Source organism: Hyperolius riggenbachi, chromosome 5 (assembly GCF_040937935.1).
Source record: "Hyperolius riggenbachi isolate aHypRig1 chromosome 5, aHypRig1.pri, whole genome shotgun sequence".
Lineage (NCBI taxonomy): Eukaryota > Metazoa > Chordata > Amphibia > Anura > Hyperoliidae > Hyperolius > Hyperolius riggenbachi.
Genome location: NC_090650.1, coordinates 316,067,186 through 316,093,850, shown reverse-complemented (window position 1 = coordinate 316,093,850; position 26,665 = coordinate 316,067,186). Strand labels below are relative to the sequence as shown.

The 26,665-nt window shown below is 41.2% G+C and overlaps 1 protein-coding gene across 2 annotated transcripts in view; it reads left to right on the top strand.

The window, feature by feature from the left end:
- SMCHD1 (structural maintenance of chromosomes flexible hinge domain containing 1) overlaps positions 1 to 26,665 on the top strand; it is a 214,373-nt gene that overhangs the window by 61,459 nt on the left and 126,249 nt on the right. For both annotated transcript variants that reach the window (XM_068237225.1, XM_068237226.1), the window contains exons 11-17: positions 546 to 666; positions 5,973 to 6,153; positions 13,226 to 13,423; positions 14,916 to 15,029; positions 16,872 to 16,978; positions 17,059 to 17,141; positions 25,830 to 25,943. In XM_068237225.1, coding sequence (XP_068093326.1) covers positions 546 to 666; positions 5,973 to 6,153; positions 13,226 to 13,423; positions 14,916 to 15,029; positions 16,872 to 16,978; positions 17,059 to 17,141; positions 25,830 to 25,943 — 918 coding nt within the window. The remainder of the gene's footprint in view (positions 1 to 545; positions 667 to 5,972; positions 6,154 to 13,225; positions 13,424 to 14,915; positions 15,030 to 16,871; positions 16,979 to 17,058; positions 17,142 to 25,829; positions 25,944 to 26,665) is intronic.

Sequence of the window (26,665 nt, the reverse complement as noted above, 5' to 3'; positions counted from 1 at the left end):
CTGGTATTGTTTAACAGGAAGTAAATATGGCAGCTTCCATATATTTCTCACTTCAGTTGTCCTTCTAATCTTTACGTAAAGGGAACATACATTTCATGCATCTACCAATTCAACAAGGGTGCAACAAACTTATTCACCATTCATTACCAATGGGCTGTAATGGCAAAGATACAGGAGAGCTACATCTCTCATCCAGGCCAGAGTAACTAACATTTGGATACTCACAAATAAACAGAGGTGTGCAGCTTGCATGCTGAGTAGGAGCTGGCGTGATGCAAAATACTGAAGTGCTTTGTTGTCTTCCATTCCAAATACCTAAGGTTTTTATATCTGTCTCTTTCCCTGATTGCATGTTTTTTGTGAGTGCAAGGTGTAAATCTTAATTGCTTTATTTGGCTACTCCCCATTTAAAGGGAAGGTCCAGGGTAAAAAAAATAAACAAAAATCAACTTGCCTTGTGCTTCCTCCAGCCCCTGGCAGCCATCCTGTGCTCTCACTGCACCTCTCACTTCATACAATGATGTCCTTGTTTTGTTTTTGTACAGAATCCAATGAAGATGAATTTGATGATGACTGTATGATAATAGAGAAGGAAGCCAGAGGCAAAAGGCCAGTATTTGAATGTTTCTGGAATGGAAGGCTAATACCATACACCACAATTCAAGAGTAAGATTTTGTTTTTGTGGGTTTTTTCTGCTGATTAAAGCTGCACTTATTTTAGAATGTCTTATCTTGTAAAGCTATGGTCAATAAAGCTGTTATTACATTATCACCAATCATACAAATACTTTGGGCTTGATTCACAAAGCTGTGCAAACTGTTTAGCACGGGTGTGCTAAACAGTTAGCACGTGAAGTGCCGTTCGTGGACTTTTGCGCGCACAAAGTTCAGCGTTTTGCGCAATCGTGGACTTTTGCGCGCACAAAAGTCCGCGAACGCGCGAATCGCGGCACTTTGCGTGCGCAAAAGTTCGCGAACGGCACTTCACGTGCTAACTGTTTAGCACACCCGTACTAAACAGTTTGCACGGCTTTGTGAATCAAGCCCTTTATGTCTATCAATCCCAGGTATGATCAGTGTCGTCAGTGAGCTATACTGGACCATGGGGCATCGCATAAAAGCGGCTAGGACTATGATTTATGTATACACAGCGCTACCGCTCAGTCCTTGGCATTCCTCGAGTTATTTCTAAAATAGGTACACCATGTGAGTGTTCACCATATCCTCTATAATAAAACCCCTGTGTAGCGTTGTCCGTGCTGAACCGTTGTGCGCACTGCGCAGCATGGACAACGCTACACAGGGATAGCGTGGGACCAGGGAGCCGAGCGGGCGTCGGGTCAGCAGGCGGCGGTTCTGCGTCGGGTCAGCGGGCGTCGGGTGCGCGCATGCACAGTGACACTGTGGCAGGGAGTGGAGGGGAGGTGGGAGGGGAGTGGAGGAGAGGGGATGGGGATTTGACACCAACCTAAAACCCGTTTTTAAACGGGCTTAGGTCACCTAGTAGAACAATAATTCTTGTTCGTGTTGGATGCACTTTTGCTATAAGGAGTGTCGATGGGGGAATGTTAAGTATGAGCTGACTTCTGACACCAGCAGTGGAATAGCAGTAGTGGTTGGGCTTTGTTTTGAAGCATGCCCAGTCACTAACAAACAGTTGGTGGGCATCAAAGGACATTATACACACTTTGTATTCTGATCTGTCATTTAAACTGTAGGCTTTACTACAGTAGTAGGTAATAATATTCTTACACATAATGTCATGTGCTTAAAGGGGCACTATTACAAATTAAGTGTTTTTCACTTACTGTAATAAATTATTTCTGGAAGATCAGCAAGGTTTAACATAGCTAAATTGGCTGGACAAAACTATTCTGCACACTATGACTGACTTCAAGAGTGGGAATCTCTTTACCAGCTGAGTACTGATGCCACTGTCCATTCCCTGCAGAGGACAACTGTAGCAGCTAATCTACTACCCGTTCTTTTTCACTCCCTCCCCCTCCCCATGAAGCTAAAATCTCTGTGATTAACGCTGATCTCCAAGGCCCCTTGCAGTTTGGCAGGCACAGCCCTCCACACCTGGCATTGCTCTGGCTGTAAGCTGGCTCTCCTCCTTGATCTTTGTGTGCAGGGACTTCGGAGACCAGCATTACTCACAGAGCTACAGCCAGCAGCACCGGGATGCAGTAAAAGGTAGGCGATTCCTATCTCAGCCTCACGGGGGTGAGGGGGGGGGGGGGGGGGAGCGGGAATTGACAGATAATGGTAGAAGATTAGCTGCTACAGTTGTCCTCTGCAAGGAATGACAGTGGCATCAGTAACTCAGCTGGTGAGGAGATTCTCGCTCTTGAAAGTCAGTCATATCAGTGTACAGAATAGTTTTGACCAGCCAATTTAACTGTTTAAAGAACAACTGTAACGAGAGGGATATGGAGGCTGCCATATTTATTTCATTTTAAGCAACACCAGTTGCCTGGCTGTCCTGCTGGTCCTCTGCCTCTAATGCTTTCAGCCATAGACCGTGAACAAGCATGCAGCAGATCAGCTGTTTCTGATACTGTCAGATCTGACCAGATTAGCTGCATGCTTTTTTCTGGTGTTATTCAAACACTACTGCCGCCAAATAGATTAGCAGGGCTGCCAGGCAACTGGTATTGTTTAAAAAGAAATACATATGGCATCCTCCATATTCTTCTCACTTCAGTTGTCCTTTAAACCTTGCTTATCTTGCAGAAATAATTTATTACAGTAAGGCCCCTTTTACACTTAATCAGTTGCTCTCAGTTAAAACTAAAAGAAAACTGATTTTCAAAGTAATGCCCGTGTTTTCCTATGGCAAAGTTCACACTATACGCGTTTTAACTGAAATATTTTTCACAATGCACTGCTATGGAAAAAATGTGTACCAATGCACTTAATTCACAATAGTGCCCCTTTAATCGTTGCCTGGATTTAAGGGTAAAATCCAGAGAAAAAAAAATAATAAAAAGTGCTTAATTTTATACAATAATTATGTATAAATGATTTAGTCAGTGTTTGCCCACTGTAAAATCTTTCCTCTCCCTGATTTACATTCTGACATTTATTACATGGTGACATTTTTACTGCTGGCAGGTGATGTCGCTGGAAGGAGATGCTGCTTGCATTTTTGGCAGTTGTAAACAGCTGTTATTTCCCACAATGCAACAAGGCTCTCACAGTGTGATGTCAGGACCTCAGTGCTGTAAGGCGCTGACATCACACTGTGGGAGGGGTTTCACCACAAAATCAGCTATACGAAGCCCCCTGATGATTCATTTAAGAAAAGGAATAGATTTCTCATGGGAAAGGGGGTATCAGCTACTGATTGGGATGAAGTTCAATTCTTGGTTATGGTTTCTCTGTAAGCTATGTACACCAGCTTGATTATTGCTAGGCAAAGCAGTTCTTTGTGTTTTCTGTTAAAACTTGATGATTACGAAACTTAACGTTTAAAAAAAAAAATGTGTAAACTTAAAACATACATATCTTCCAAAGCATTATGTACTATAAATTACGTTTTTCTGTGTCACTTACATAGTAAAAAGCTGACAGGCTTTGGAGTAGTCAGTATTTCCTTTATTCTTTACAAAAGCACTCCCTGGAAGGATCTATGCAAATATTCTGGCTGGCCTCACTACTCGCTTGCACATTATTTTGGCAGTTGAACAGAGCAACTGCTGTTCAGTAAGTGCTTTTGAAAATAAAGAAAACCCTAAGAATCCACCATGAGAAGATAGACTAGTCCAAAATCAGATTTTTCTATGTTGCTGTAAGTGACAGCAACATATGATAAAAAGTAATTTATGATGCATTTTATAAATTACAAATGTACATCTTAAATGTACCGTATTTTTGGACTATAAGACGCACTTTTTCTTCCCCAAAAGTGTGTGTGTGCGTGGGGGGGGGGGGGGGGAGTCACTGCGTCTTATAGTCCGAATACTACATTTTTGATTGAGCTGCATCTGGCCAGAAATTAAAAAAAAAAAAAATTACCCGCAGCAGCCCCTACACACACACACACACACACACACACACACACACACACACACACACACACACACACACACACACACACACACACACACACACACACACACACACACACACACACACACACACACACACACACATCTCTTATAACACCAGAGTCCAGAAAATAACAAAAAAAAATTTCTCAGCGGCGTCCCTCCCCCGCTGGGCCTTTTGTTGCCCCCGCACATTAGCCAATTCTTACTACCGGAGCGGCTCCAATGCCGCTATATGCCTCTTTGGTGTGACTGGCAATTGCAGAGTCTGAAGCGCTACAGCGGAAGCCTAATTACCTGTTCCAGCCGCCGCTATCCTCCATCTCGTGTCCTCCCATGCTTGCAGCCTCGCGCTGGCTTAGAAAGTTTGTTTTTGTTATTCTCTGGACTCTGGCGTTATAAGAGACGTAGCGGGGGAGGGGCTGCTGCGGGGAAAGTGGTTTTGTTTTTTATTACTGAGCAGTTGCTAGGGGCTACAGGTTGGGGGGGACGCCATGGAACAGGTATTTTTTTTTTTTTTTTTTTTTTTTTTTTATTATTATTCTGGGCTGTCAGGAGGAGCCTTAGGAGGAGGGACAGGCACCACAGTAAAGCTTTTTCCCCTGCTGTTGCCAGGGGATACAGAAGCTTGAGGGGGGGGAGGGCTTCCTGTGTAACTGGGAGGCAGTTGGGGTTAATATAGCTGAGGAAGGCAGCAGGGGTTACTTTAGATGGACAGTGTAGCTTAGGAGACAGAGCTAGCTTGCGGAGGGAAAGCTCCATAAGACACCCCTGCACCATAGATGCACCTACGTTTAGTTATATTTTTTTCTTGATTTTTGTCCTTAAAACCTGGGTGCGTCTTAAGGTCCGGTGTGTCGTATGGTCTGAAAAATATGGCATGTATTTTAACTGTTGCGATTTGGTCTTTTGCAATAGTTTGCAATAGTGGTCTTTTAAACATTTGGGAATGACGGTTGTACAAATGCACTGCTTGGCTGTCTGATAAATAGCATGTTGCGTTTTTCGTCGAGCAGAGGGGAACAGTAGGATTCATGGTGCAGCAACTAGAAAAGCTGCCTTCTGAGTATGATCCAACTCAACAGATTGCTAAGTGGGTTGTCAGAAATGTTGGGGAAAATTTGTACTCTCGCTAGACACGACAAATAATATTTATATTAATGCTTTTGGTGTATATGCAGAGCTTCTGTTTGGGTTCAAGTTGTGTTTGTAGTTCCTGGGGGGGCTCAGCGCATCTCTGATGGAGGCCATTCGGAGGCGGCCTGGTGTTGCGCTGATCCACCTTTTTGCGCAATATTTATATTATGCTTCTCTCCTGGCAGACTCAAAGTTCTTGAGCTACATCCACTAGGGGCACGCTCAGTAGGCAGTAGTAGTGTTAAGCAGTCTAGCACAAGGACTCCTTACTGAAACGGTGCTGGTTTATTGAACAGGAATGTTATCTATGTGGGCATAACTTTAATCTGTGTCTCTTTGCAAAATGACAGTGAGAGATTTGATACAAAACTACCTCCAGTGTAACATAAAATACCATTACTCTTCCCCATATAGTACCCTAATGTAGGTTCGGCAAATGAACAGGAATATAAATTTCCTGTTTGCCAGGAAATCACCATAACTGGTAAATAAGCCAATCAGCTTCTTGTTCTCTAATTCAGCCCAGCTGCTTCAGGTCACATGACTACATTTATAATTAGCGCCTTTTAGATACAAAAGCCTCATTTGATGCCAGAAAGATTCCATTTGGAAGCAATGTTTTGAAGAGATTGTAGGACAAAAATGTATGCTTTTGCATATACTCTTTCTAGTTTCAGGTTTCCTAGTACTTTCTTTTGTTGTTTTTCATTATAATAGATCCACACTTTGAATGCACTAGCTATGAGGAACTACCTTACCTATTTATTTGTTTTATTTTTATAGTTTTGAGTGGTGTGCTGCACCTAAAAAGAAACTTCTTCCAAGTGAGTGCTACAACAGGATCTCGGGAGTGTTATTTACAAATGACAAGTTTGAAGTCAGCACCAATAAACTAACTTTCTTAGATTTGGGGATAAAACTACAAGAAAAGAACACAATTTTTACAAGAATATCAAATGGACAGGTGAGCAGCAAGGGTACCATCAGGTCTGTGGAAGTAAATGTTGGAATTAAAAAAAAAACCAAAAACCTTTTTGTACCTGTGAACTTCTATTTTGTTCTGTTAAGTTATCTTGGCTTTCTTTCCAAGCAATATTTTGAAACATACAATTATTAATAGGGTCTACTTGTTAAACATATATCCAGGCAGATATGAACATTTTTTTTTTACTGCACATCACTTGTAATAAAGCAGCCATATACTGTAACTAACTTGATCGATTATTGATCTAGTCACAGCACAGTTCTACTGTTCTCAATTCAAATGATGACATCTACGGCCACTTTCAGACGGGAGGCTGAACTGCGCGCTTGCCAATCAGTGTAGCATCCAGTCTGCTGCGGTTGTAACACCACACGTGTCAAGCGCTTACATGCGATAGTGTTATTACGAGGCAGAGGACAACGACCTGTCTTCCAGATTTGAATCCATTGGGGGGGCTGCCTGTCCAGAACGGGATGAGGCTCCCTTGAATTGAGTCTATTAGATATCTCAAAATTGTTAGCAGTGGAGTCTTCTAACGTTCTTTTACGAGTAAAGGTAGTCATACAATATGCAAACCACCCAAACAGGTGAATACTGAGATATTTCTCTGACTGAAAATTGACCAGATGTAACCAACTTGCACCACTCGACATAGATGAGATTTCAACAGAAATGCCCAGTGCACTACAAAGTTATGTGACCATCTACACCACTGCTTAGACTCCTGCATCAACTTTATTTGATTGAGTGATCTTCCCTGAACAAATTCAATTGAAAACAAAATTGAACAAAACAATGATTTCCAACCTATTAAACAAACTGCATAGCATATTAAAAATCTATTAACCATTCGCTCTCTCGCATGCAAATGTTCAAACAAATGCATTCACAGATTCACTCATCCAGGCACAACTGTTATCCCTATAGCTAAGTTAAAAGCCGGGGTTTTAGTTCACAGAAAAATGCATTCTTATGCTTAGTCACCTATACTGCGCAGAAGTAGCCAGGTAAACATAGGTGTCCTAACTCTGGCCCTGTAACATGCATAGTGCAGACATTCAAACACATTTATTGCATCAAACTTATCAATGGATTAGGAGCACACATCCTGACGTCCTCTCCTGGGACAGACAGTGCATCTTACCAATCGCACAAGGGAGATAACGTTATGTATCCATGTGCACCATGCACATACACTGTGTATGTGCATGGTGCACATGGATACATAACGTTAGCTCCCTTGTGCGATTGGTTAGGACACCTATGTTTACCTGGGTACTTCTGCGCAGTATAGGTGGCTAAGCATAAGAATGCATTCTTCTGTAAACTAAAACCCCGGCTTTTAACTTAACTATAGGGATAACAGTTGTGCCTGGATGAGTGAATCTGTGAATGCATTTGTTTGAACATTTGCATGCGAGAGTGCGAAGGGTTAATAGATTTTTGCTTTTTTTTTTTTTCTAGCCACACCCCCTTAAGCACCTCCCTTTCCTTAATAACTTATATAATGTCCTAACTAGAGGCGATGTGCCTGTATAGCATATTGGTTCTCTAAGTCTAACTAGGTTCTCTTTCTTAATGTGGAAGTTACATGCATTACTTGAGACACCAGCAGATAAGACAAGTCTATAATTCATTCTGCTTGCTTATTGTTGAAGCCCTTGAAGGAGCAGTGAGGGTCAAAGAACAAAGTAAAATCACAGATCTAATGAAAATGGTTACATTTCAAAATAGGCTGTCTGTTTTTTCCCTTGTTTGTAGTATTGAATCCTTTTCTATGATTGCATTTACACTTAACATTCCTGAGGGCCCGTTTCCACTTGTGCGTTGTGATCCCGTCACGGAAAATGCGTCAACGAATCCGCATGCGGGTGCGGATTCGTTCGCGTTTCCATGCGGATTTTCACACGGAATCGCTCGCGGTTTGCGCTATGCGATTTTTAACCATGTCAATGCCGGCAAGCATTGACATGGGTTTTCACGCGGAAACGCCGGGAAAACCGCAAGACATAAATGCTTGCAGTTTTCCTATTACATTACCGGCGATTGGCGCGTGGGTGTGCAGCATGCAAATTCTGACAGCTCTGCCGTGCAGATTTTTTCTGCACAGCAGATCGCACAGAATTCCTGACAAGTGGAAACAGCCCCATCCACTTTTATTGGTTATGCGAATCTGCATGCAGAAAACTCATGCAGATTCGCTCTAGTGGAAATGGGCCCTAAGGGCTGGTTCACACTACAAGTGCTTTTTTTTAAAAAAAATCACTGAATTTATTGTAAAAGGATAATGTCCTTTACAGAAAAAGCTACAAATAAAGAAAATGACATTATTTCTAAACAATTATCAGTAAGTGATCTGATACAGTGCTAGATATCCTTTGTTAGACGACATGTATGCAGATGTTGTATAAAGAGAAAGACAAAATAGAAATATAGATCACTTATTAATACCAACATGGTAGGAACTAGGGTTGCTGCGGTATACCGGTATGCCAGTTTACCACGGTTTGATTGTACATGGTAATCATACCATGTACAATCTCGTTTTACCGGTTTTCAGGGGCGGGGTAACCGGGGGGGGGGGGGGGGGGCTTAGCGGCGGGGATGCGACGCAGCTGCAAGTGCACAAACAGCGGTGGTGAAAGAAATACTCACTTGCCAGGTCCTCACGCTGTACTGGCTTTATTCTACTTCCTATTCTTGCCTCACATTTCCTTGAAACAGCACCCCCTGGGTGCTTTTACGAGGAGATGGAAGCAAGAACAGGAAGTAGAATGAAGCCAGTACACACTAGAGGACTGGCTCGGCAAGTGAGTATTTGTAACACCTGCTGCGTGTCCCCCCTCCCCCTCTCTTTACTGCAGGCACCTACATCTATCCCTGGCTACCTATGCTGTGGACACCTTCTTCTGGCTACTCCTATCCCTGGCTAGCTATGCTGCAGCCTGGTAATATATATTTGGGAGTGCTCTTTTTAAGAAAAGAGCATAAAAATACAAAAGTCCTCTTGTAGGTGATCCACCACACCAACTATAAACATTCACTTCTTTAGATAGAACTGTGATTTTTTTTTTTTTAAAAAAAACTATGGTAAAGTCTTGCAGTACAAAAATGTAGACACAATTTTATTGGCACAATACAAAATTCAAAAATATTTGCTTAAAAACTTTTTCATTCGTATAAGTAGTCTTCGTGAACAACAAAGGAAGCTTTTCATGAAACTTCCTATTCTTGCCTCACATTTCCCTGAAACAGCACCCGATGGGTGCTTTTACGAGGAGATGGAAGCAAGAACAGGAAGTAGAATGAAGCCAGTACACACTAGAGGACTGGCCTGGCAAGTGAGTATTTGTAACACCTGCTGCGTGTCCCCCCTACCCCTCTCTTTACTGCAGGCACCTACATCTATCCCTGGCTACCTATGCTGCAGCCACCTATCCTGCCTACACCTAGCTCTGGCTACCTATGCTGTGGCCGCCTATCCTGCCTACACCTAGCCCTGACTACCTATGCTGTGGCCACCTACTACTGACTACACCTATCCCTGGCTACCTATGCTGTGGCCACCTTCTACTGGCTACATGTAAGGAAACGCGGAAAGGCCGCCGTCTCTCGAGGTGAGGCGGCTGTTTCCGCGTCCAGCATGGCGTCACAACGCGGAAAAAACGCCGCATGCTGCATAGGCAGTGCGGTGGAATCCGCATTGGTAACGGCGGAATCCGCATCAGAGGCGGCCCCCGCACTAGATGCATTGCATGACAGTACTGGTGTGGCTGGGACTGATAGTTCACCAAGATTCAGACTTGCGCGCGAGCACAGAGGCAGAGTTTAAATAGCAGTTAGAAGGGAGTCGGCTGACCAGCTGGGTCAGCTGACAAATTCCACTACTCTCTTTGGACCAGCAATTAGGGAGGTCCTGGAAAGGTCCTAGAGTATATATACTGCTGGTTGTTCACTTGCTCTTTGTCTGGCGTGCGATCACATATGTGGGAGCACCCAGATCCGTAGTCAGATCCGCAAGTGTGCCGGGACCAGCTGGAGCTGTAATCCTACACTTAGCTAGATTCTGTTGATAGCTAAAGTACTAGTTTGATTGTGATTATCTGTTATGACTTTTGCCTGCCTTGACTACCCTTCTGAACTCTGATCTTGTACCTCGATATTTCTGATACTCTGTTGCCGAACCCCGGCTCGTTCCTTGACTCTGCTTCTGCCTCCTGATTTTGTACCCCGATATATCTGATACCCCGTTGCTGAACCCTGCCTGTACTTTTGACTCCGCCTTTGCCTCCTGATCTTGTACTTTATCTGTCCATGTGTGTACGACCTGGCTTATCCGACCTCAAGAACCGACCTTACTGTTTGAGGCGGTTCCTACTCTGTTAGTATCCTTCCTCCTGAAGGTTACTTCCATTCTGTCCTTCCTACTGTCAGTCTGACTCCTCCCGTCTTGGAGAGCTCAGGTCTGCGGAAGGAATCTGTGCAGTACTCCTTGCTGCACTGAGGCCTAGTCCTCAAAGTGTTTCTGTTACACCTAACACTACACTCTACTCAGGTGAACAGAGGTTAGCTAGTATATCGGATTATCAGTGATACTGCAGATCACGTATAATCTGGTATACATCTGTATTCCCAGTGATTCTGCAGATCACTGGTAATCAGATCCTCTCTGTGCTTCACCGATCGTTACACTACACTTATCCCTGGCTACCTATGCTGTGGCCACCTTCTACTGGCTACACTTATCCCTGGCTACCTATGCTGTGGCCACTTTCTTCTGGCTACACTTATCCCTGGCTACCTATGCTGCAGCCACCTACTACTGGCTACTCCTATCCCTGGATAACTATGCTGCGGCCAGGTAATATATATTTGGGAGTGCTCTTTTTAAGAAAAGAGCATAAAAATACAAAAGTCCTCTTGTAGGTGATCCACCACACCAACTATATATATATATATATATATATCCCGGGCAGCAGTTTTTTTCATATGTTTTTTTTTTGTTTTTGTTTTGTTTTTTTTTACATCAGAAAGCCTGCATGTGTAACATTTCTTGAAGTTCTTCTAAGCTGTGGCAATTAAATAGATTGTTTAGAAAGACTAATAGGCAGATTCCGCACAGATTCAGGGCAAACAGAGGCAGTTATAAAAAAAAAAAAAAAAAAAAAAAAGAAAAAGCGCAACCTAAAGGGAAGCAGGGGATGCCTCTTTTATTGTAACGCTGTCTCTGCAGGAGAAAATTTATCAAGTCTGGCAGCTGCTCGTGTTACAGCCAGCCTAGTTTGGGAAAATACCGAACTTCTATCGCAAGTGTAAACATTTTTATGAATTAGCACACAGAAGTCTAAAATACCGAATACAGTATTTTCCTGCTCTGATTTTTTTTTTTTTTTTTACTGAACACACTTTTATGAATGATAGCCAATGTGAATTGGTGGTTCATAATTGTCTTAGAGCAATAGAGGTGCATAGGTGGAGGTAACTATAAGGGTTTTTGTAAGCACCAATGAATGAAAAGCTCTTGCTAATGTAATGCTACGTGTGAATTAAAAAAAAAATTACATTGCTCAAGTGAGGGAATATACATAGCATAACATTAGCAATGCTAGCATTCGAAAAATCGCTTGTTTTAGGAACCAGTCCTGCCGTCTTCGGTCATGTGTCCATCATAAGAATTAATTTGGTCGAAGCAGCTGTTATCTTCTCAAGAACCTAATGAGAATTACAAAAAAAAAGAAGAGCTTTCTGCATAGTGGCATTCCAGTGGAATGAAACCCAGCATATTATATACAACCAGCATTTTTTTTTTTTTTACTAGAACTGCATTCAAAGGGTTAACACAGGCTTTATGCCTGGAATACACTGGTCGATCCGGCGGCCGATTAGCCGCAGGATTGACCCCAGCCACGTCCACGCTCGTCCGCGCGGATCGATTACTGCTCGTCCCCGACGGCGCTCCTTAGCAGCCGCTCGATTCCCTGCCATTGTCCGCCAGCGGGTTTGAGCGGGCGGGGGTCGAGCAGCTTGATCGGACCAGCTAAATATTATCAGCTGGCTGGATCAGCTGCTCGATACACGGTACAGAAACGTACCGTGTATCCCCAGCATTAGAAGCTTCCCTGTCTGCAGAGCTGGCCGCTTCAGAAACTTTACATAATGTTATCTTGTGTTTAATTGTATCAAGTGAGAAATGTAAACAAAGCCTTCTCTCGCACTGCTGGCTCTGCTGAACAAAGTCAGACAAGCATAAATGCTTTCTGATTAAGTTAGAGGATGAATAAAGCAGTTATAAATAAAATGCAAACTCAGCTCTCAAAGTAAAATTTGTGTACTTTAGGAATGTATAATTTCTAAATGAATAATACTTATGCACAAAAGCAAATATGCTAACCGTATGGCATATAAAAAGTAGGAAAACACTGAGACACTGAAGCGAAAAAAAAATTATGATGATATGAATTGGTTGTGTAGTAGGGGTAATTACTAGAACAATGGTAGCAAAAAAAAAATTCTCATATTTTTATTTTCAGTTATACAGCCTTATAACATTGCATCATTCTCTAATACTTTCAGTTTACACATTACTCAGCATTCTAAATGTTTTTGCAGAACAGGCAGTGAACTTTTGACCTGTCCTGAACTGTTTTCTGCAAAAGAAAAACACAATACAGCTGAGATAACCTAATCAGAAGTCAGAGCTCTCCAAGACTTTCAAAGTCGCATAACTCAATGGCTATTTGCATAGATAACTGGAGTTTCTACAAATATTAGACTTATGTCTCTGCTTCTAATGCTTTATTTCTTAGCTCTACTACACAACCAATTCATTATATCATATTTTTTTTTTTTTTGCTTCAGTGTCTCTTTAAATTATGCCTCATTACAAAAAAAAAAAATACTCAGATATGCCTATTCAAGGGTAAGGATTTGCGACAGCACTCATGTTTTATCACTTTGTGGATCTTCTCTTGAAGGATGTGATTTGTCAGGAAATCTCCAATTCAGTGTTGTCTTCATTAACCTATATTAAATCATACTTTTTTTATTCTAGGAGATGAGGATAAAAATTGACAAAGAGTTTTCATTATGGTTAAAAAACTGCCATGAAAAATATGACAAACAAATAAAGTATTCAGGCTTCAATGGTATTATTACTCGTCATGATGTTACATCGAAACGCATGCAGACTCCTTGGGCAGAATATAAATCCATCGAGTGGGATGGCAAGACCTATAAAGTTGGCCAGTTGGTAAATTATGTATTTTTTTTATTTATAATTATATTACGCTTTATAATCTTTAGGCATTTGTGTAAAAGAAACTGCAAGAATGTTTGAGAATGATTCTTCAGATGAAAGATAAGAAATTATAGTTTGGGAGCACTAATGGACAATTCAATCAGATTAATGAAATCGATCCAAAATTTGGATTGGTTTCATTAATCTGATTGGTTTGTCCATTAGTGGTACCAAACTATAATTTCCAATCCTTCAAATGAAGAATCGTTTGTAAACGATCGTTTGGGAAATTGTATAGTTAGTGGCCACCTTAAGACCCCTGCAGCCAGAATGTTGAATGGCGCTTTTAAGCCATCTTTCGGCAGAGAATCTCCCTACCATTGATTGCTGTATAATTCAACTGCATGGCAGTGTTTTTTAATGCTGTGGATTTGAAGCACTGTTGCCAGAGGTCCTAACATTTTTTCCGAGAAAGGGCTGGCTCATTGTTATTGAGTCTGTTAGGGACCAGACTAGAGAAATTATTATTTAATGGACAAGTATAGCACTAACATATTATACAGCGCTGGATAATAAATACCCATAAGGTTACAATGATAATCAGAGTGACACACAACACAGTACAGGTGTACTGAGCAATAAGATGCACAATGCCAGATCATGCAATGAGGTAGTAGTCCCAAAAAAACTCTTGATAATTGCACGTAGGTACACTTCACCTATTATACTTGGTAAAAAAAAAAAAAAAGTTCCACATAAAATAAACCATTCACCATATATTATGTGCAGTTAACATTTCCCGTATGCTGGGCATGCACGGCTCGATTTTGCCGAACGATTGCCCGCTCGATTCCGCAGGCTCTTATCTGCCGCTCGTTTTTCTTATCTTTTTGTTTTGTCTTCGAGAGGCGAAATGATCGGGCCGGAGATCTGACATGTCGGAAATTATTTATCGAGCCATCTAAATGGCTGGCTCAGAATCAAGCCGTGTATTCCCAGCATTACAGTTTGCAGCAAAGAAAAGAAGAAATATCAGAGCCCCAGCAATATGGGGGTGTGGTCACAACTGATTGGGAGGGGGACAAATAAAGGGTCTAACATAAGTTTTAATGAATATGAGTGCTTACGGTAAGTCAAGCAAATTCCAGTGATATGCAAATCATACTAACGACAGGTAACAGTGAGGTAGATTTTACAAAAGAACAGGCAAATTCCAGTGATATGCAAATAATTCTAACAACAAAATCTTACAAAATGACAGGCAAATTACAGTGGTAAGCACAGCATACCAATGCATGCATAGCAATGCTGGGCAGCTATTGAATGAGCGCATATACTAAATTATAAGCGTAACTAGACATATGCAAACCTTTCTCAGATGAGATTTCACTGTGACATCTGACAGTTAGGTAGAACCACTGTGTGACATCATGCTGCAGACTTGTCTGCTTTTCTCTGAGCAACAGCATTTTTGTCAGGTTTATTCAGTCTTTTCTTCTGACAGGTAAAAACCTTGAAGACTATACCATTATATTATGGAAGTATTGTAAAGTTTCTTCTGTATGGACACCATGAAGGTGATGTTTATGCTTCTGGAGGCGAGGTTCTCATTGCTTTGGTAAGTTTGGTACAGGAAATAATCGCTTTTCCTCTCGTACGTGATTCTTTTGACCTAAATTTATATTGTTACATTTCTGGCCAGTAATAATGATATGCTTCTTTTTTATAATGGGTATGATCCTTTGCTGTAAAATCAGTAAGTAGGGGAGAGACTCGGCTCATCTGCTTCTAAGAGTCTAACTTTTTTCATTAGCTTTAAAAAGATAGAGAAGCCATGTAGCTTATTTCGACTACTCAAAAAACTAAGTTCACTTCTGAAGAAACAGAATACTGGTAACATTTCAGCTGAGTCTCTTCCCCTGCTGTGTCTTTTAGTCTCGTTCCTATTACTTTTCAATAATGTGACAGACCAAATTTGGAACTCTAGGTCATTACTAACTATACCGCATTCCAAATAATTATGCAAATAATATTTTTCTCAGATTTTCCTAAATAGCTGATACAAGTGTCAGTCAGCATAATTGTTGAGTCGTCTACTATTGGAGTATAATACAAATGTTACCGAACAAACTTCCTAATGATAACTGTATGTTTTCAAAAATAAGAAACATAAAATACACTGTTTTATTATTACCCACAACACAGTTTCAAAATATTTTATAGGTTGTAAAGAACTGAAAATGGTCATTTGTTAAATTTGCAGCATTGGGTGGTAATATTTATTGAAATCAAAAGATATTTTAATCACAAACCTCTCACCAGGTCAAGTTACATATTAACATAGGACCCCTTTTTTGATAGCAGCTTCATAGTTCTTGCATCCATTGAACCTGTGAGTTTTTGGAGAGTTTCTGCTTGAATTTCTTTGCAGGATGTCAGAATAGCCTCCCAGAGCTGCTGTTTGGATGTAAACTGCCTCCTACCCTCATAGATCTTTTGCTTGTGGATGCTCCAAAGTTTATCAATAGGACTGAGGTTGGGAGGATGGGAGCCACACCATGAGTTTTTCTCCTTGTGTGCTGTGCTGGTAGCAGCCAATGATGCAGTGGTATACCTTGCAGCATGAGATAGTGCAGTGTCATGCATGAAGATGATTTTGTCACATAAAGCACAGGTCCTTTTTTTTTTTTTTTTTTTTTTTTTTTTTTATGGAAGTATGTGGTCAGTCAGAAATTCCACATACTGAGGTAATTTTCACACCTTCAGGGACCCTACAGGGGCCAACCAGCTCTCTCCCCATGATTCCGGTTTAAAACATCGCAGAAAGAGAACAGAGGCGCCAGCAGGATAAAACTTTTTTAAAATTCGCTTGGAGGAAGCGGTGGACTTACCTCCAGAAAGCAGACACGAAAAACTGTGTCTATTGGTATGAACACATATATTGAAAAGTACCTCAAAGCAGCCATTTCAGCTTGTGAGGAGTTACCGAATAGGAGGTTTATGCATGAATGCAATCCACTGGATGGTCCTGCACCTTGATGTTTGCAGGACTGCAGAGTCACCATCGGCTTCAAATACCTGTTTGCTGCTCTAAATCAGCCTCAAAACCGTTGTATCGGTTCGTTCGTAAGTCGGAAACTACCTGTATCTGTTTCACTAAGCCTTCCTATAAACAACTGTAAGGTGAAAAGGGGCATGTATCACAAAAAAGGGACTCAGCCTTTCTGGCTGTTAAGCCTTTTGGACTCCTGGCTTTAATATTTCTAGATCTTTTTCGCTTAAACTAGTATTGTTATGGTTTAAATTTGTATCTTATTCACTATTTTAAACCAAATTTGTTCACATAAGCAAGGAAGTGAAAAGAAAATAATTCTATGGTCTACTCCTGTCTGAATACTCATTTTATATCCAGATTGTTTGCTTTTTTCTTAATTTTTTTTATTTTTGGTTGCATTATTAGGAACCAAAAGAATTCCATGATGAAATCAAAGCTGTGCCAATATCTAAAATGGATCGTAGTGCAACATTGGCTACCATCAAAAAGTATATAGGTGATGACATGGCAAGGTATGTAGTAGTCCTATTTACTACTACTAGGGGTTCTCAATCCTTGCCTAGGTTCTGAGCTTTCATTGTTTTACCTCCAGGTTTCCTGACTCTTTGGGGGTGACATGGCCTGAGGGGGATGAACTGATAGAAAATGAGGAGAAATGTGCTGGCACTGCTATAGGTAAAACAAGATTAACTTTCATTGATTGTTGGCGATTGTCAAAATCTCATGTTTTTTGTCACAGTATTTATAGCATACTTTATTCAGTTTAATGTGATTTCATAATTTACTAATTGAAAGAATTTGACTTTGTATATCATTTGGAGGTGCTGTTAGGAACAATAATAATGAGCATAATTGGTGAGGATGGAGTCATTTAGTGGGTCTAAAATACTGTTGTATTAGTTCTTGCCATTTTTTCTAGATTTGACTGGGTCAACTGCCTCACAAAATCCACTTTTCTCCACCCTTCTGTGATTAAAAGGCAAAAGTTAGATACCTCATTAGAGGAAAGCCTCTGGATCTTTCAGAGGCTTCTCAGATCCTTCTTGAGGGCCACCCTTTGTCTCCAGGTCCCGCATCTTCTTTGCAGCCATTGTCCTGTCTGTGAATGAATGAACACTGACATCTTGCGCAGTAGCACAGAGCCACTCTAGCATTGGTTCATTCTTCCTGGGAGAAAAAAGCCCCACGCATGCAGCTCTGTGCTACTGCACTGGCATGGGCCTTCTTAAACATGCGCAGTTTGACTGCATTCGTACATGAACAGGAGCGGAATCACAGAAACATTTGAGAATGGTGAATAGGTTGAGAGGGTCCCAGCATTGGAACAGCAAGCTCAAGGCAGATCGAGGGGGAAGGGGAATCTCTAAACTATCCAGAAGCTTCCCTCTACTGAGGTAAGTATCTGACTTTTACGCGGGACTGGAGGAAGTGCCAGGTAAGTCCAAAAATATTTTTGATCGCACTGCTCATGGTCCCTTTAAAGTGGTCTGGAAAGCCCCAGAAATTAATACAAAGGGGCTATAATGCTGCATGTAACAGTTGCTGAGAGAGCGTCTGAGAGCCTAATAAGTGGTGTTTATAGACGTCTCAGATTTCTTTCTGTACTGCCATTTTAACCACTTCACCACTGAGGGGGTTTACCCCCTGACCACCAGAGCAATTTTCACCTTTCAGCGCTCCTTCCATTCATTAGTTTATAACTTTATCGTTACTTATCACAATTAAACGATCTATATCTTGTTTTTTCCACCACTAATTAGGCTTTCTTTAGGTGGGACATTATGCCAAGAATTATTTTATTCTAAATGTGTTTTAATGGGAAAATAGGAAAAATGTGGGAAAAAAATTATTTTTCAGTTTTCGGCCATTATAGTTTTTAATTAATGCATGCTACTGTAATTAAAACCCATGAAATGTATTTGCCCTTTTGTCCCGGTTATAAAACCGTTTAAATTATGTCCCTATCACAATGTTTGGCGCCAATATTTTATTTGGAAACAAAGGTGCATTTTTTTCAGTTTTGCGTCCATCCCTAATTACAAGCCCATAGTTTATAAAGTAACAGTGTTGTACCCTCCTGACATAAATATTTAAAAAGTTCAGTCCCTAAGGTAACTATTTATGTGTTGTTGTTTTTTATTGTACATTTTTTTTATTTTTTTTTTAATTACAAAAAAAAAAAAAAAAAATTGGGAGTTTGGGAGGTAATGAGTTAATTTTTTGTGTAAAAGTAATTTATTTGTATGTGAAAAATGTGTAGGGTGTAGTTTTACTATTTGGCCACAAGATGGCCACAGTAACTTTTTGTTTTAATGCGACCTCCAAGCGTCCTTCCGGAAGCTTGGAGGAAGTACTTGGAGGCTGGGTAAGATCACAATGATCGCGCTGCTCATCGGAGAGCAGCGGATCATTGCGGGGCTTAGATCAACGAACGGGAATGGATTTTCCCGTTCATTGATCTCCGAGCGGGCGGCGGCGTGTTTACTAGCGGTGGGCGGCGTGTTTACGAGCGGGAGCGCGGAAAGTACGGATTTCTCCGTCCCTGGGGGTTAAAGGATGGAAAAAGGGACGGAGAAATTCGTACGGGCGGGGGGAAAGTGGTTAAAATCCATTCCAGGATTTATGAACTACCAGGTGCTCTGGTGTGAAAACAACCACCAGGATTTGCTGTTCTTCCGGAGAAGTTCGCTGTTGAGAATAAAGAGGCTGATTAGTCAGCTCAAATCAGACCTGACCTGGGAAGAACATGGCTGGACTGAATAAACTACATATTTTATGTCTGCGCTGCCAAAGACTGGTTTTTTTTTTTTTTTCATTTGTTGATTCTGATTTGTGAGAAATAGTAGGTTTACTACCTATAGAGAGTAGTATCTAATAGTCAATATCTAGTCTGTACAGCATAAAATCAGAGCTGAAGAGTTGGAGTAATTTTTGTTGGTGGTTTCATAAACTGAGGAGTTGTTGAATCACTTAGTTGGTATAGGACTTGCTTTGTACTGTTCCTGTCCCTGAAGACAAAACACACCTGCTACCTATCCACGTATGTTACACCGTGCTTTGAAACACAGAAAAATATATAACTCAGCATGCCATGATGCATCATGGCCCTTCAATTCACTTTTTCTCCTAGGAGATAATTTTTCCTCTTCGATTTTTATAACAACTTTTTTTTAGCACTTTTCAATGGAAAAAGTACCAGTAGGTGAAAAAGTACTATCAAAATGTAAGTATTTGTTTGCTTGCTGGTGGTTTAAAAGGCATTTTATTGACAAGTTTGAAAATTTCGACTAGGAGAAAACTCGGGTGAAAAAATGAATTGCATATGGGCCCATGTGCCAAAAATCAGTTGTGAAATGTCTGTGTGTGTACTGTGAGTTAATTGGGGTTTGTGGAACTATACTGTTTTCAGGAGTAGATTGTTTAGGTGACCCGGTCAGTTTTTTCTTTTTTGTTCCATGTAACATTTGACTCAGTAGAATGGTTGACTAAAGGCAATAATATTTTAGATTTCTCAGTTGATTGAGGTTTAGTCCAGTCCGCCATAAAGCAGATATGCTGATTGAGGTAATACCTTTAAAACGAGTTTGACTTTGCTAGGAAAGTGTTTTATAGTTGGAATTTATTATCAGGGAGGGTCACACTGTAGTCACTTCCTGTCATCCGCACTGAGTCAGCCACCTACTGGGGGTGGAGTCCTCTACATCAGTCAACATTTGTTGGATTGATGTTGGCAGATGGGATTTGACTAAAGCTGAGTACACACGTACGATAACGATCGTTCAAAAACGAACGATAACGACAATCGGAACGATAATCGAGCGTTCAAAAAGTGTGAACGATCGTTTTTGTGAACGATAACGATCGTTATCGTTCAATCGGACCGATCCAACCCGGCGGATTTTTTCGAAAGATAATCGTTCAATCGTTGCAGTGTGTACAAAGATCGTCCGATAACGCATGTTCTTATTGCCTGTCATAACGTCACTTCCGTTTGCGCACGCATTTTTTAATCGTTCGTCGTTCAGTACTTTATACTTATATCGTTCACGTGTGTACACAATCGTTCATTACGAACGATCTTTTCCGTCTAATTTGAATATCGTGTAAACGTCACGAATCGTTCGTAACGAACGATCTTTATCGGACGTGTATACGAACCTTTAATCTGTAAAATTAAGTAGAGAGAATAAATATTTGGTGGGGTTGGAAAATGTACTGTAGATTGGATTAGATGAAACTGAGTTAGGCTATGTTCACATTGTAAATTGCAAGCACTTAGTGTTTTTGTTGGTGATTTTTTTTGTTTGTTTTTTTTTTATAGCGATTCTCTGCGTTTTCTGAGCGTTGGGTGATTTTATGTAAGGGCTTTTCTCAGCGCTTTTGATGAGCGATTCATTTTTTTTTACTTCCTGACGTTAGTCAGGAAGTTTGACCCAGGAATAAAATAAATAACAATGTATTTATTATTAAAAGCGCTTGGGAAATCGCTATACAAAGCGCTTTTTCAAATGCTTAGCGATTTCCCTATACCTTCCATTGAGCTAAAGCACTCAGAAAATGGTACAGGCAGCGCTTTTGGAAGCGGATCGTAATCGAACCGCTGATATGTGAACACTCTCATAGGGAATCATTGCACAAGCACTCTTAGGGCGATTTCTAAAATCGACAGCGCTTAAAAAAAAAATACACAAATGCTCATAGTGTGAACAAACCTTTATGCACGTTTTATCCATCAATATGAATACAATTCTCTTTTGATTTCTAAAATGTTTGTATAACATAACATTTGGTTTGTATAACATGAAAAAAATGTGAACAGCAAATTGCCACCTCTAGACGTACTGCTGAGGTACCTCTTTTGCCCTGTTCTCCAATAAGGTGATGCTCACTAGTGCTTCCTTATGCCTGGTACACATTATGCAATTTCGTTTCTGATCGACGGGTCAAATAGATAAATTCTGACAGGTCCAATATGATTTCTGATCGATTTTCTGATCACATTTGTACAAAATCAAATCAGAAAACCGATCGGACCTGACTGAAATTATAATTTTGACGCCCGCTGATCTTACAGGAAATTGCATGGTGTGTACCATCCATTAGAAGGTAACACAGGAAGTTGAAGAGCTATGAGGTGTTGTAGTATTCTTACCCTCTGTATCCTCTTGTGGCTGTGTGAGTCCCATAAGCAGCTAAGCTTACTTGTAAGTATGTTATCAAGTACAGTAGTATTGTTATCAAGTACAGTAGTATTATTCACAGTTCTGCATCTCAGCTGTTAAAGAGACTCTGAAGCCACTTAAAGAACGGGGTTTTACCTTTTACTCAGGTTAAAGCGGATCCGAGATGAAAAACGAACTATAACAAGTAACTTGTCTATATATCTTATCTCTGAAAACCTGTGGGTGTGGCTTGTTTAGTTCATAGGGAATTAGAGTATTAAAACAAAAACAAAAAAGTATTTGGCTTGAGGAATGCCCTGTAAACAATAGTAAAGGAACACAATTATGCAATGAGTAAAAGTGCATCTCGGATCCACTTTAAGCATGTTTGCCCCTGCTAAAATTCCGCTATCCCGCGGCAGAACGAGGGTTTTTTTACCCCCCAAATCTTAGGGCAAAAATCCACGACTTTCCTGGTCGTGGATTTTGCTGCCCGGGGAGGCAGAGCTTTGGGCTGTAGCTCTGCCTCCATTTACGTCAATCTGCCCGCGGATCTCCACCTCTCCCCTCTCAGTGAAAGAAGACTGAGAGGGGCGGGGAGAGGTGCCGATTGACGCGCACGGATGCAGAGCTACAGCCCAAAGCTCTGCCTCTATGTGGAAGGAGCCCCGCAATGTGCCCCAGGGGATTTGGGGAGTAAAAAACCCTTGTTCTGCCGCGGGATAGCGGCGTTTTAGCAGGGGCAAACTTGCTTAACCTAAATAACATGTAAAAACACGTTTTTAAGTGGCTTCAGAGTCTCCATAACTAAGCTGTATGGCTGGTGGTTTCAAATAGCAGCTCATGTATAATGTAATAATCTTTTAAAGATGATCTTTAGGCATATCCATGTAAACATCATCCCAGAAAAATGATGAAAATATTTTTCTGTTACTTGAAATCATATTGTTGAATATGAAAAGTAGATCTCAATTTACCACATTCACAGACTAACTGACAAGACGATTTTCACCTTTCTGTAGGTATAAGTAGTTAACAAAGGAAATGTATGGCTATTCAGTTCCTGATGACCATATTGCCCAAATCTCAAAATACCAAGAATTACTCCTCAGAAATGTGCTGTGCTCAATTTGTTTTAATGGAGTTATCAGGAAAAAAATAGTAAAATGAGGTTTACTTACCTGGGGCTTTCTCCAGCCCCTTGCAGCAGACTGTCCCACGCCAACCGCTCTGCTCCGCGCCGCTGTCCCGGTCTCGCTGCACGGTGCAGAGGCCAACCGCGGGGTCGGCCTTACTGCGCCTGCGCGAGCCGTTGCTGTCGATCATTGCCACGTGGTCCGTGGCGCACTGCGCAGGTGCAGAACTACTGAGCCTGCACAGAGTGCCGCGGACCACGTGGCGATGATTGACAGTGACGGCTCGCACAGGTGCAGTAAAGCCGACCCCGCGGCGGGGAGCAGAGCGGCCGGCGTGGGACAGTCGGCTGCAAGGGGCTGGAGAAAGCCCCAGGTGAATAAACCTCATTTTACTATTTTTTTTCCTGATAACTCCTTTAAAGGTGCATACACACATCAGACTATAGTCTTTGGAAAATGAAACATCACATACCAATCTTAGCACCCTTCGTGTAGTATGAGAGCCATACCTACACAGTCTTTTCTATGGAGCTGAACTCTCCATCAGAAAAAAAATCTTTGCAAGATGCTGCACACACAGATGCTGTACAGACACAAAAGATCAGTATCTGCAAAAGATCTGTTCCTGCCAAAGATCCATTCCTGCAAAATGCATTCATAGTCTATGAGATCGGCAGATCATCATACACACCTTGTTTAACTGACATTCATCTGCAGATCAGACAATCATCTGCAGATGTGAAAATCCATCCTGGTGGATCTGATCTGCAGATGAATGTCAGTTAAACAAGGTGTGTATGATGATCTGCAGATCTCATAGACTATGAATGCATTTGGCAGGAACGGATCTTTTGCAGATACTGATCTTTTGTGTCTGTACAGCATCTGTGTGTGCAGCATCTTGCAAAGATTTTTTTCTGATGGAGTTCAGCTCCATAGAAAAGACTGTGTAGGTATGGCTCTCATACTACATGAAGGGTGCTAAGATTGGTCTGTGATCTTTCATTTTCCAAAGACTATAGTCTGATGTGTGTATACACCTTTAGGGCCCTTTTCCACTAGCAGTCGCTAGCGTTCGCGCTGAACGCTAGCGATTGCTGAATCGCAATTCCGCCGTTTTCCCGACGTTTGCGGCCGCGATTTTGCTATGCTATGCACTGCATAGCAAAATTGCGGCAAAAGTCGCTCCGCGGCGCGATCGCGATCAAGTAAAAAACGAATCGCGGTAGTGGAAATGACCTACCGCGATTCCTATGTTAAAAAGCAAACCGTAGCGATTGTAAAATCGCTAGCGGTTTGCGGTTTTGCGATTCAGCTAGCGCTAGTGGAAAAGGGCCCTTAGTGTTTATTTGTTTTGAGTAACCAGTTGAAGTTGCAGTCAAGCATGGGGTATTGGTAAGGACATGTTTTAGTGAACTCACAGAAGGAAGAAATCTAATGGTGCCCATACGTGGTACAATTTATTTCATCCAATCTTACCTTTTCTATGTAATATAAGGGGACTGCCTAAATTATCCTTTCAGTATATTCACTTAATTTATCCTTATAATACATAGAAATGGTAAGATTGGATGAAAAAAAAATTGTACCATGTATTGGCACCATTATGGTGGCCATACATGATACAATTTTTCATTTTTTTCCAGTTAGATAATTTAGTTTGATTATTCCGTTAGATCGAATATAAAGATTATTCCAGCATGTCCGATCAGATTTTTCTCAAAAACTGGATAATCGTTCGAATTTGATTGAACAAAAAAATATTTTCAACTTTCATTCGATGCGATCATTTAGATCGAATAAACGGGAAAGTTGAACGTTTTTATTGTATCGTGTAGGGGCACCATTAGAGTTGACACGTGATTATCTATGCTTGTGAATCTAAAGGTGGCCATTCACTTGTCAAATTTTTCCCATTGATATGCAGTAGATTCAATCACTGTAATAGAATCTGCTAGAAATCGATGCTGCAAGCTATTCCTGGTCAATCAATTTTTAGCCCAAATCCATAGATCGCGTTTGATGGAAGATACAGATTGGCGGTTGGTCAGCATTCTGTGATAGCAGCTATCGATTTGTGGGTGACCGAAGCAGAGTGTTGGCAGTAGAGCTAACTCTCTTCCCGGTTCTGGCATGCCTCCTCCATTCACAGTTTTTTTTTCTCCATGACAAGGATCTCCTCGCTGGTTCTTCTCTCCTGTGGCGCCTGCATCATGTGATGAACACTAGAGGTCAATAATTAGAAGAATGTTGGCATAAATACCGGGCCTCTAGTGGTTTGCCTTCTTGTGCTTGTCACATGTCACAGGCACCCCAGGAGAGAAGACACAAGGAGGAGCGCTGTAGTATGGAAGGAAGATGCAGGAGGAGGAATGCTGACGGACTGGTGAGGGTCCGCTGACAACACCCAGGATGAGCAGTTGTTGGAGCCCTGGGGGGTCCGGCAGGTAGCAGCAGCTCCAAAGATTTTCAATAGATTTATTGCTGAAATCTATTAAAAATCTGTGGACAGCTGATAGATCCCTCTTTGATCAGAGAGTGATCTATTTGATGGTCGATGGGTGGCCTTCTATTACTGTATGGGCCCTTTAAAGGGAACCTAAACTGAGAGGGATATGGATGTTTCCTTTTAAACAATACCAGTTGCCCGTCAGTCCTGCTGATCTCTTTGGCTGCAGTAGTGGGTGAATCAAACACCTGAAACTAGCATGCAGCTAATCCATTCCAACTTCAGTCAGAGCACCTGATCTGCATGCTTGTTCAGGGGCTGTGGCTGAAAGTATTAGAGACACGGGTTCAGCAGGAAAGTCAGGCAACTGGTATTATTTTAAAAGGAAAAATCCATATGCTTCTCAGTTTAGGTTCCCTTTAAGAGCATGCAGCAGATCATGCAATGTCAGGGGGTCTGCAGTGCTGCAGATTCTGGAAGGTATAGCAATTCCAGAAAAAGGGCTGTTTATAGTATACTGTATTGTTTTAACTTTCTGTAAACATCTAGTGATTAAAGAAAACCTTTCAGAGCATCAATCACTTATTTCTAACCAGACTAGTTTTTATGCTTTTAGGAGCAATGAGGATTGAGATTTTGAATAAGAAGGGAGAAGCAATGCAGAAGCTTCCAGGTACAAGTCATGGCGCTTCAAAGAAACTTTTGGTGGAGCTGAAAGTGCTGTTGCATAGTAAGTAAATAGGATAGTGCAATAGCTGTTCTTTCCCTTGTTATGCTTCTTGTCCACTTGATGGTTGTATCAGAGTGTTTTTTTTTCAATGGGCACAAACGTTTTTTTCCTGTTATCTCCTTGGTGATAAATCATTAAAGAGAACCCGAGGTGGGTTCTAAGAATCCTCTTAGCACACAGAAGTTGGGTCTGCATATAATGCACAGAAACACACCTGATTAGAACTACAAAAACATTTGATATACCCTATTAGAAAAGTAATAAAACTTAACTTTTAATTAAGTTACATTAAAAATAATCCAATTTGCTGACCATATGGCATTAATGCGAAAAAGTGCACTGGAGGTAAGAGTTTAGGGTCACAAGACCATCCTCCTAGTTCACACTAGTATTCATTAAAACCCTACACCAAACTCAACATGTTTCATTTCCTCAATTGTAAACTTCGTCCGGAGAGATACGTGCCCTAATGATATAGTAACAAAGTGCTCAACATAATAAATACATTATATAATTCACATATTTACAATAGGTTAGCAAGAAAATAACAGTGACGGCCACTACCAGCAGCCTGCACACTGGTGACGCGCGCTGCCCCTGGCAACAGGCTCCGCCCACCCGCGACAACATCCCGCCGGCCGTACTAAAGCGACGGTGGGTTGTTAACCCCCTATCTGCCGCAATACAAGCGTATAATATGCTTTGTATTGTATACAAAGCGT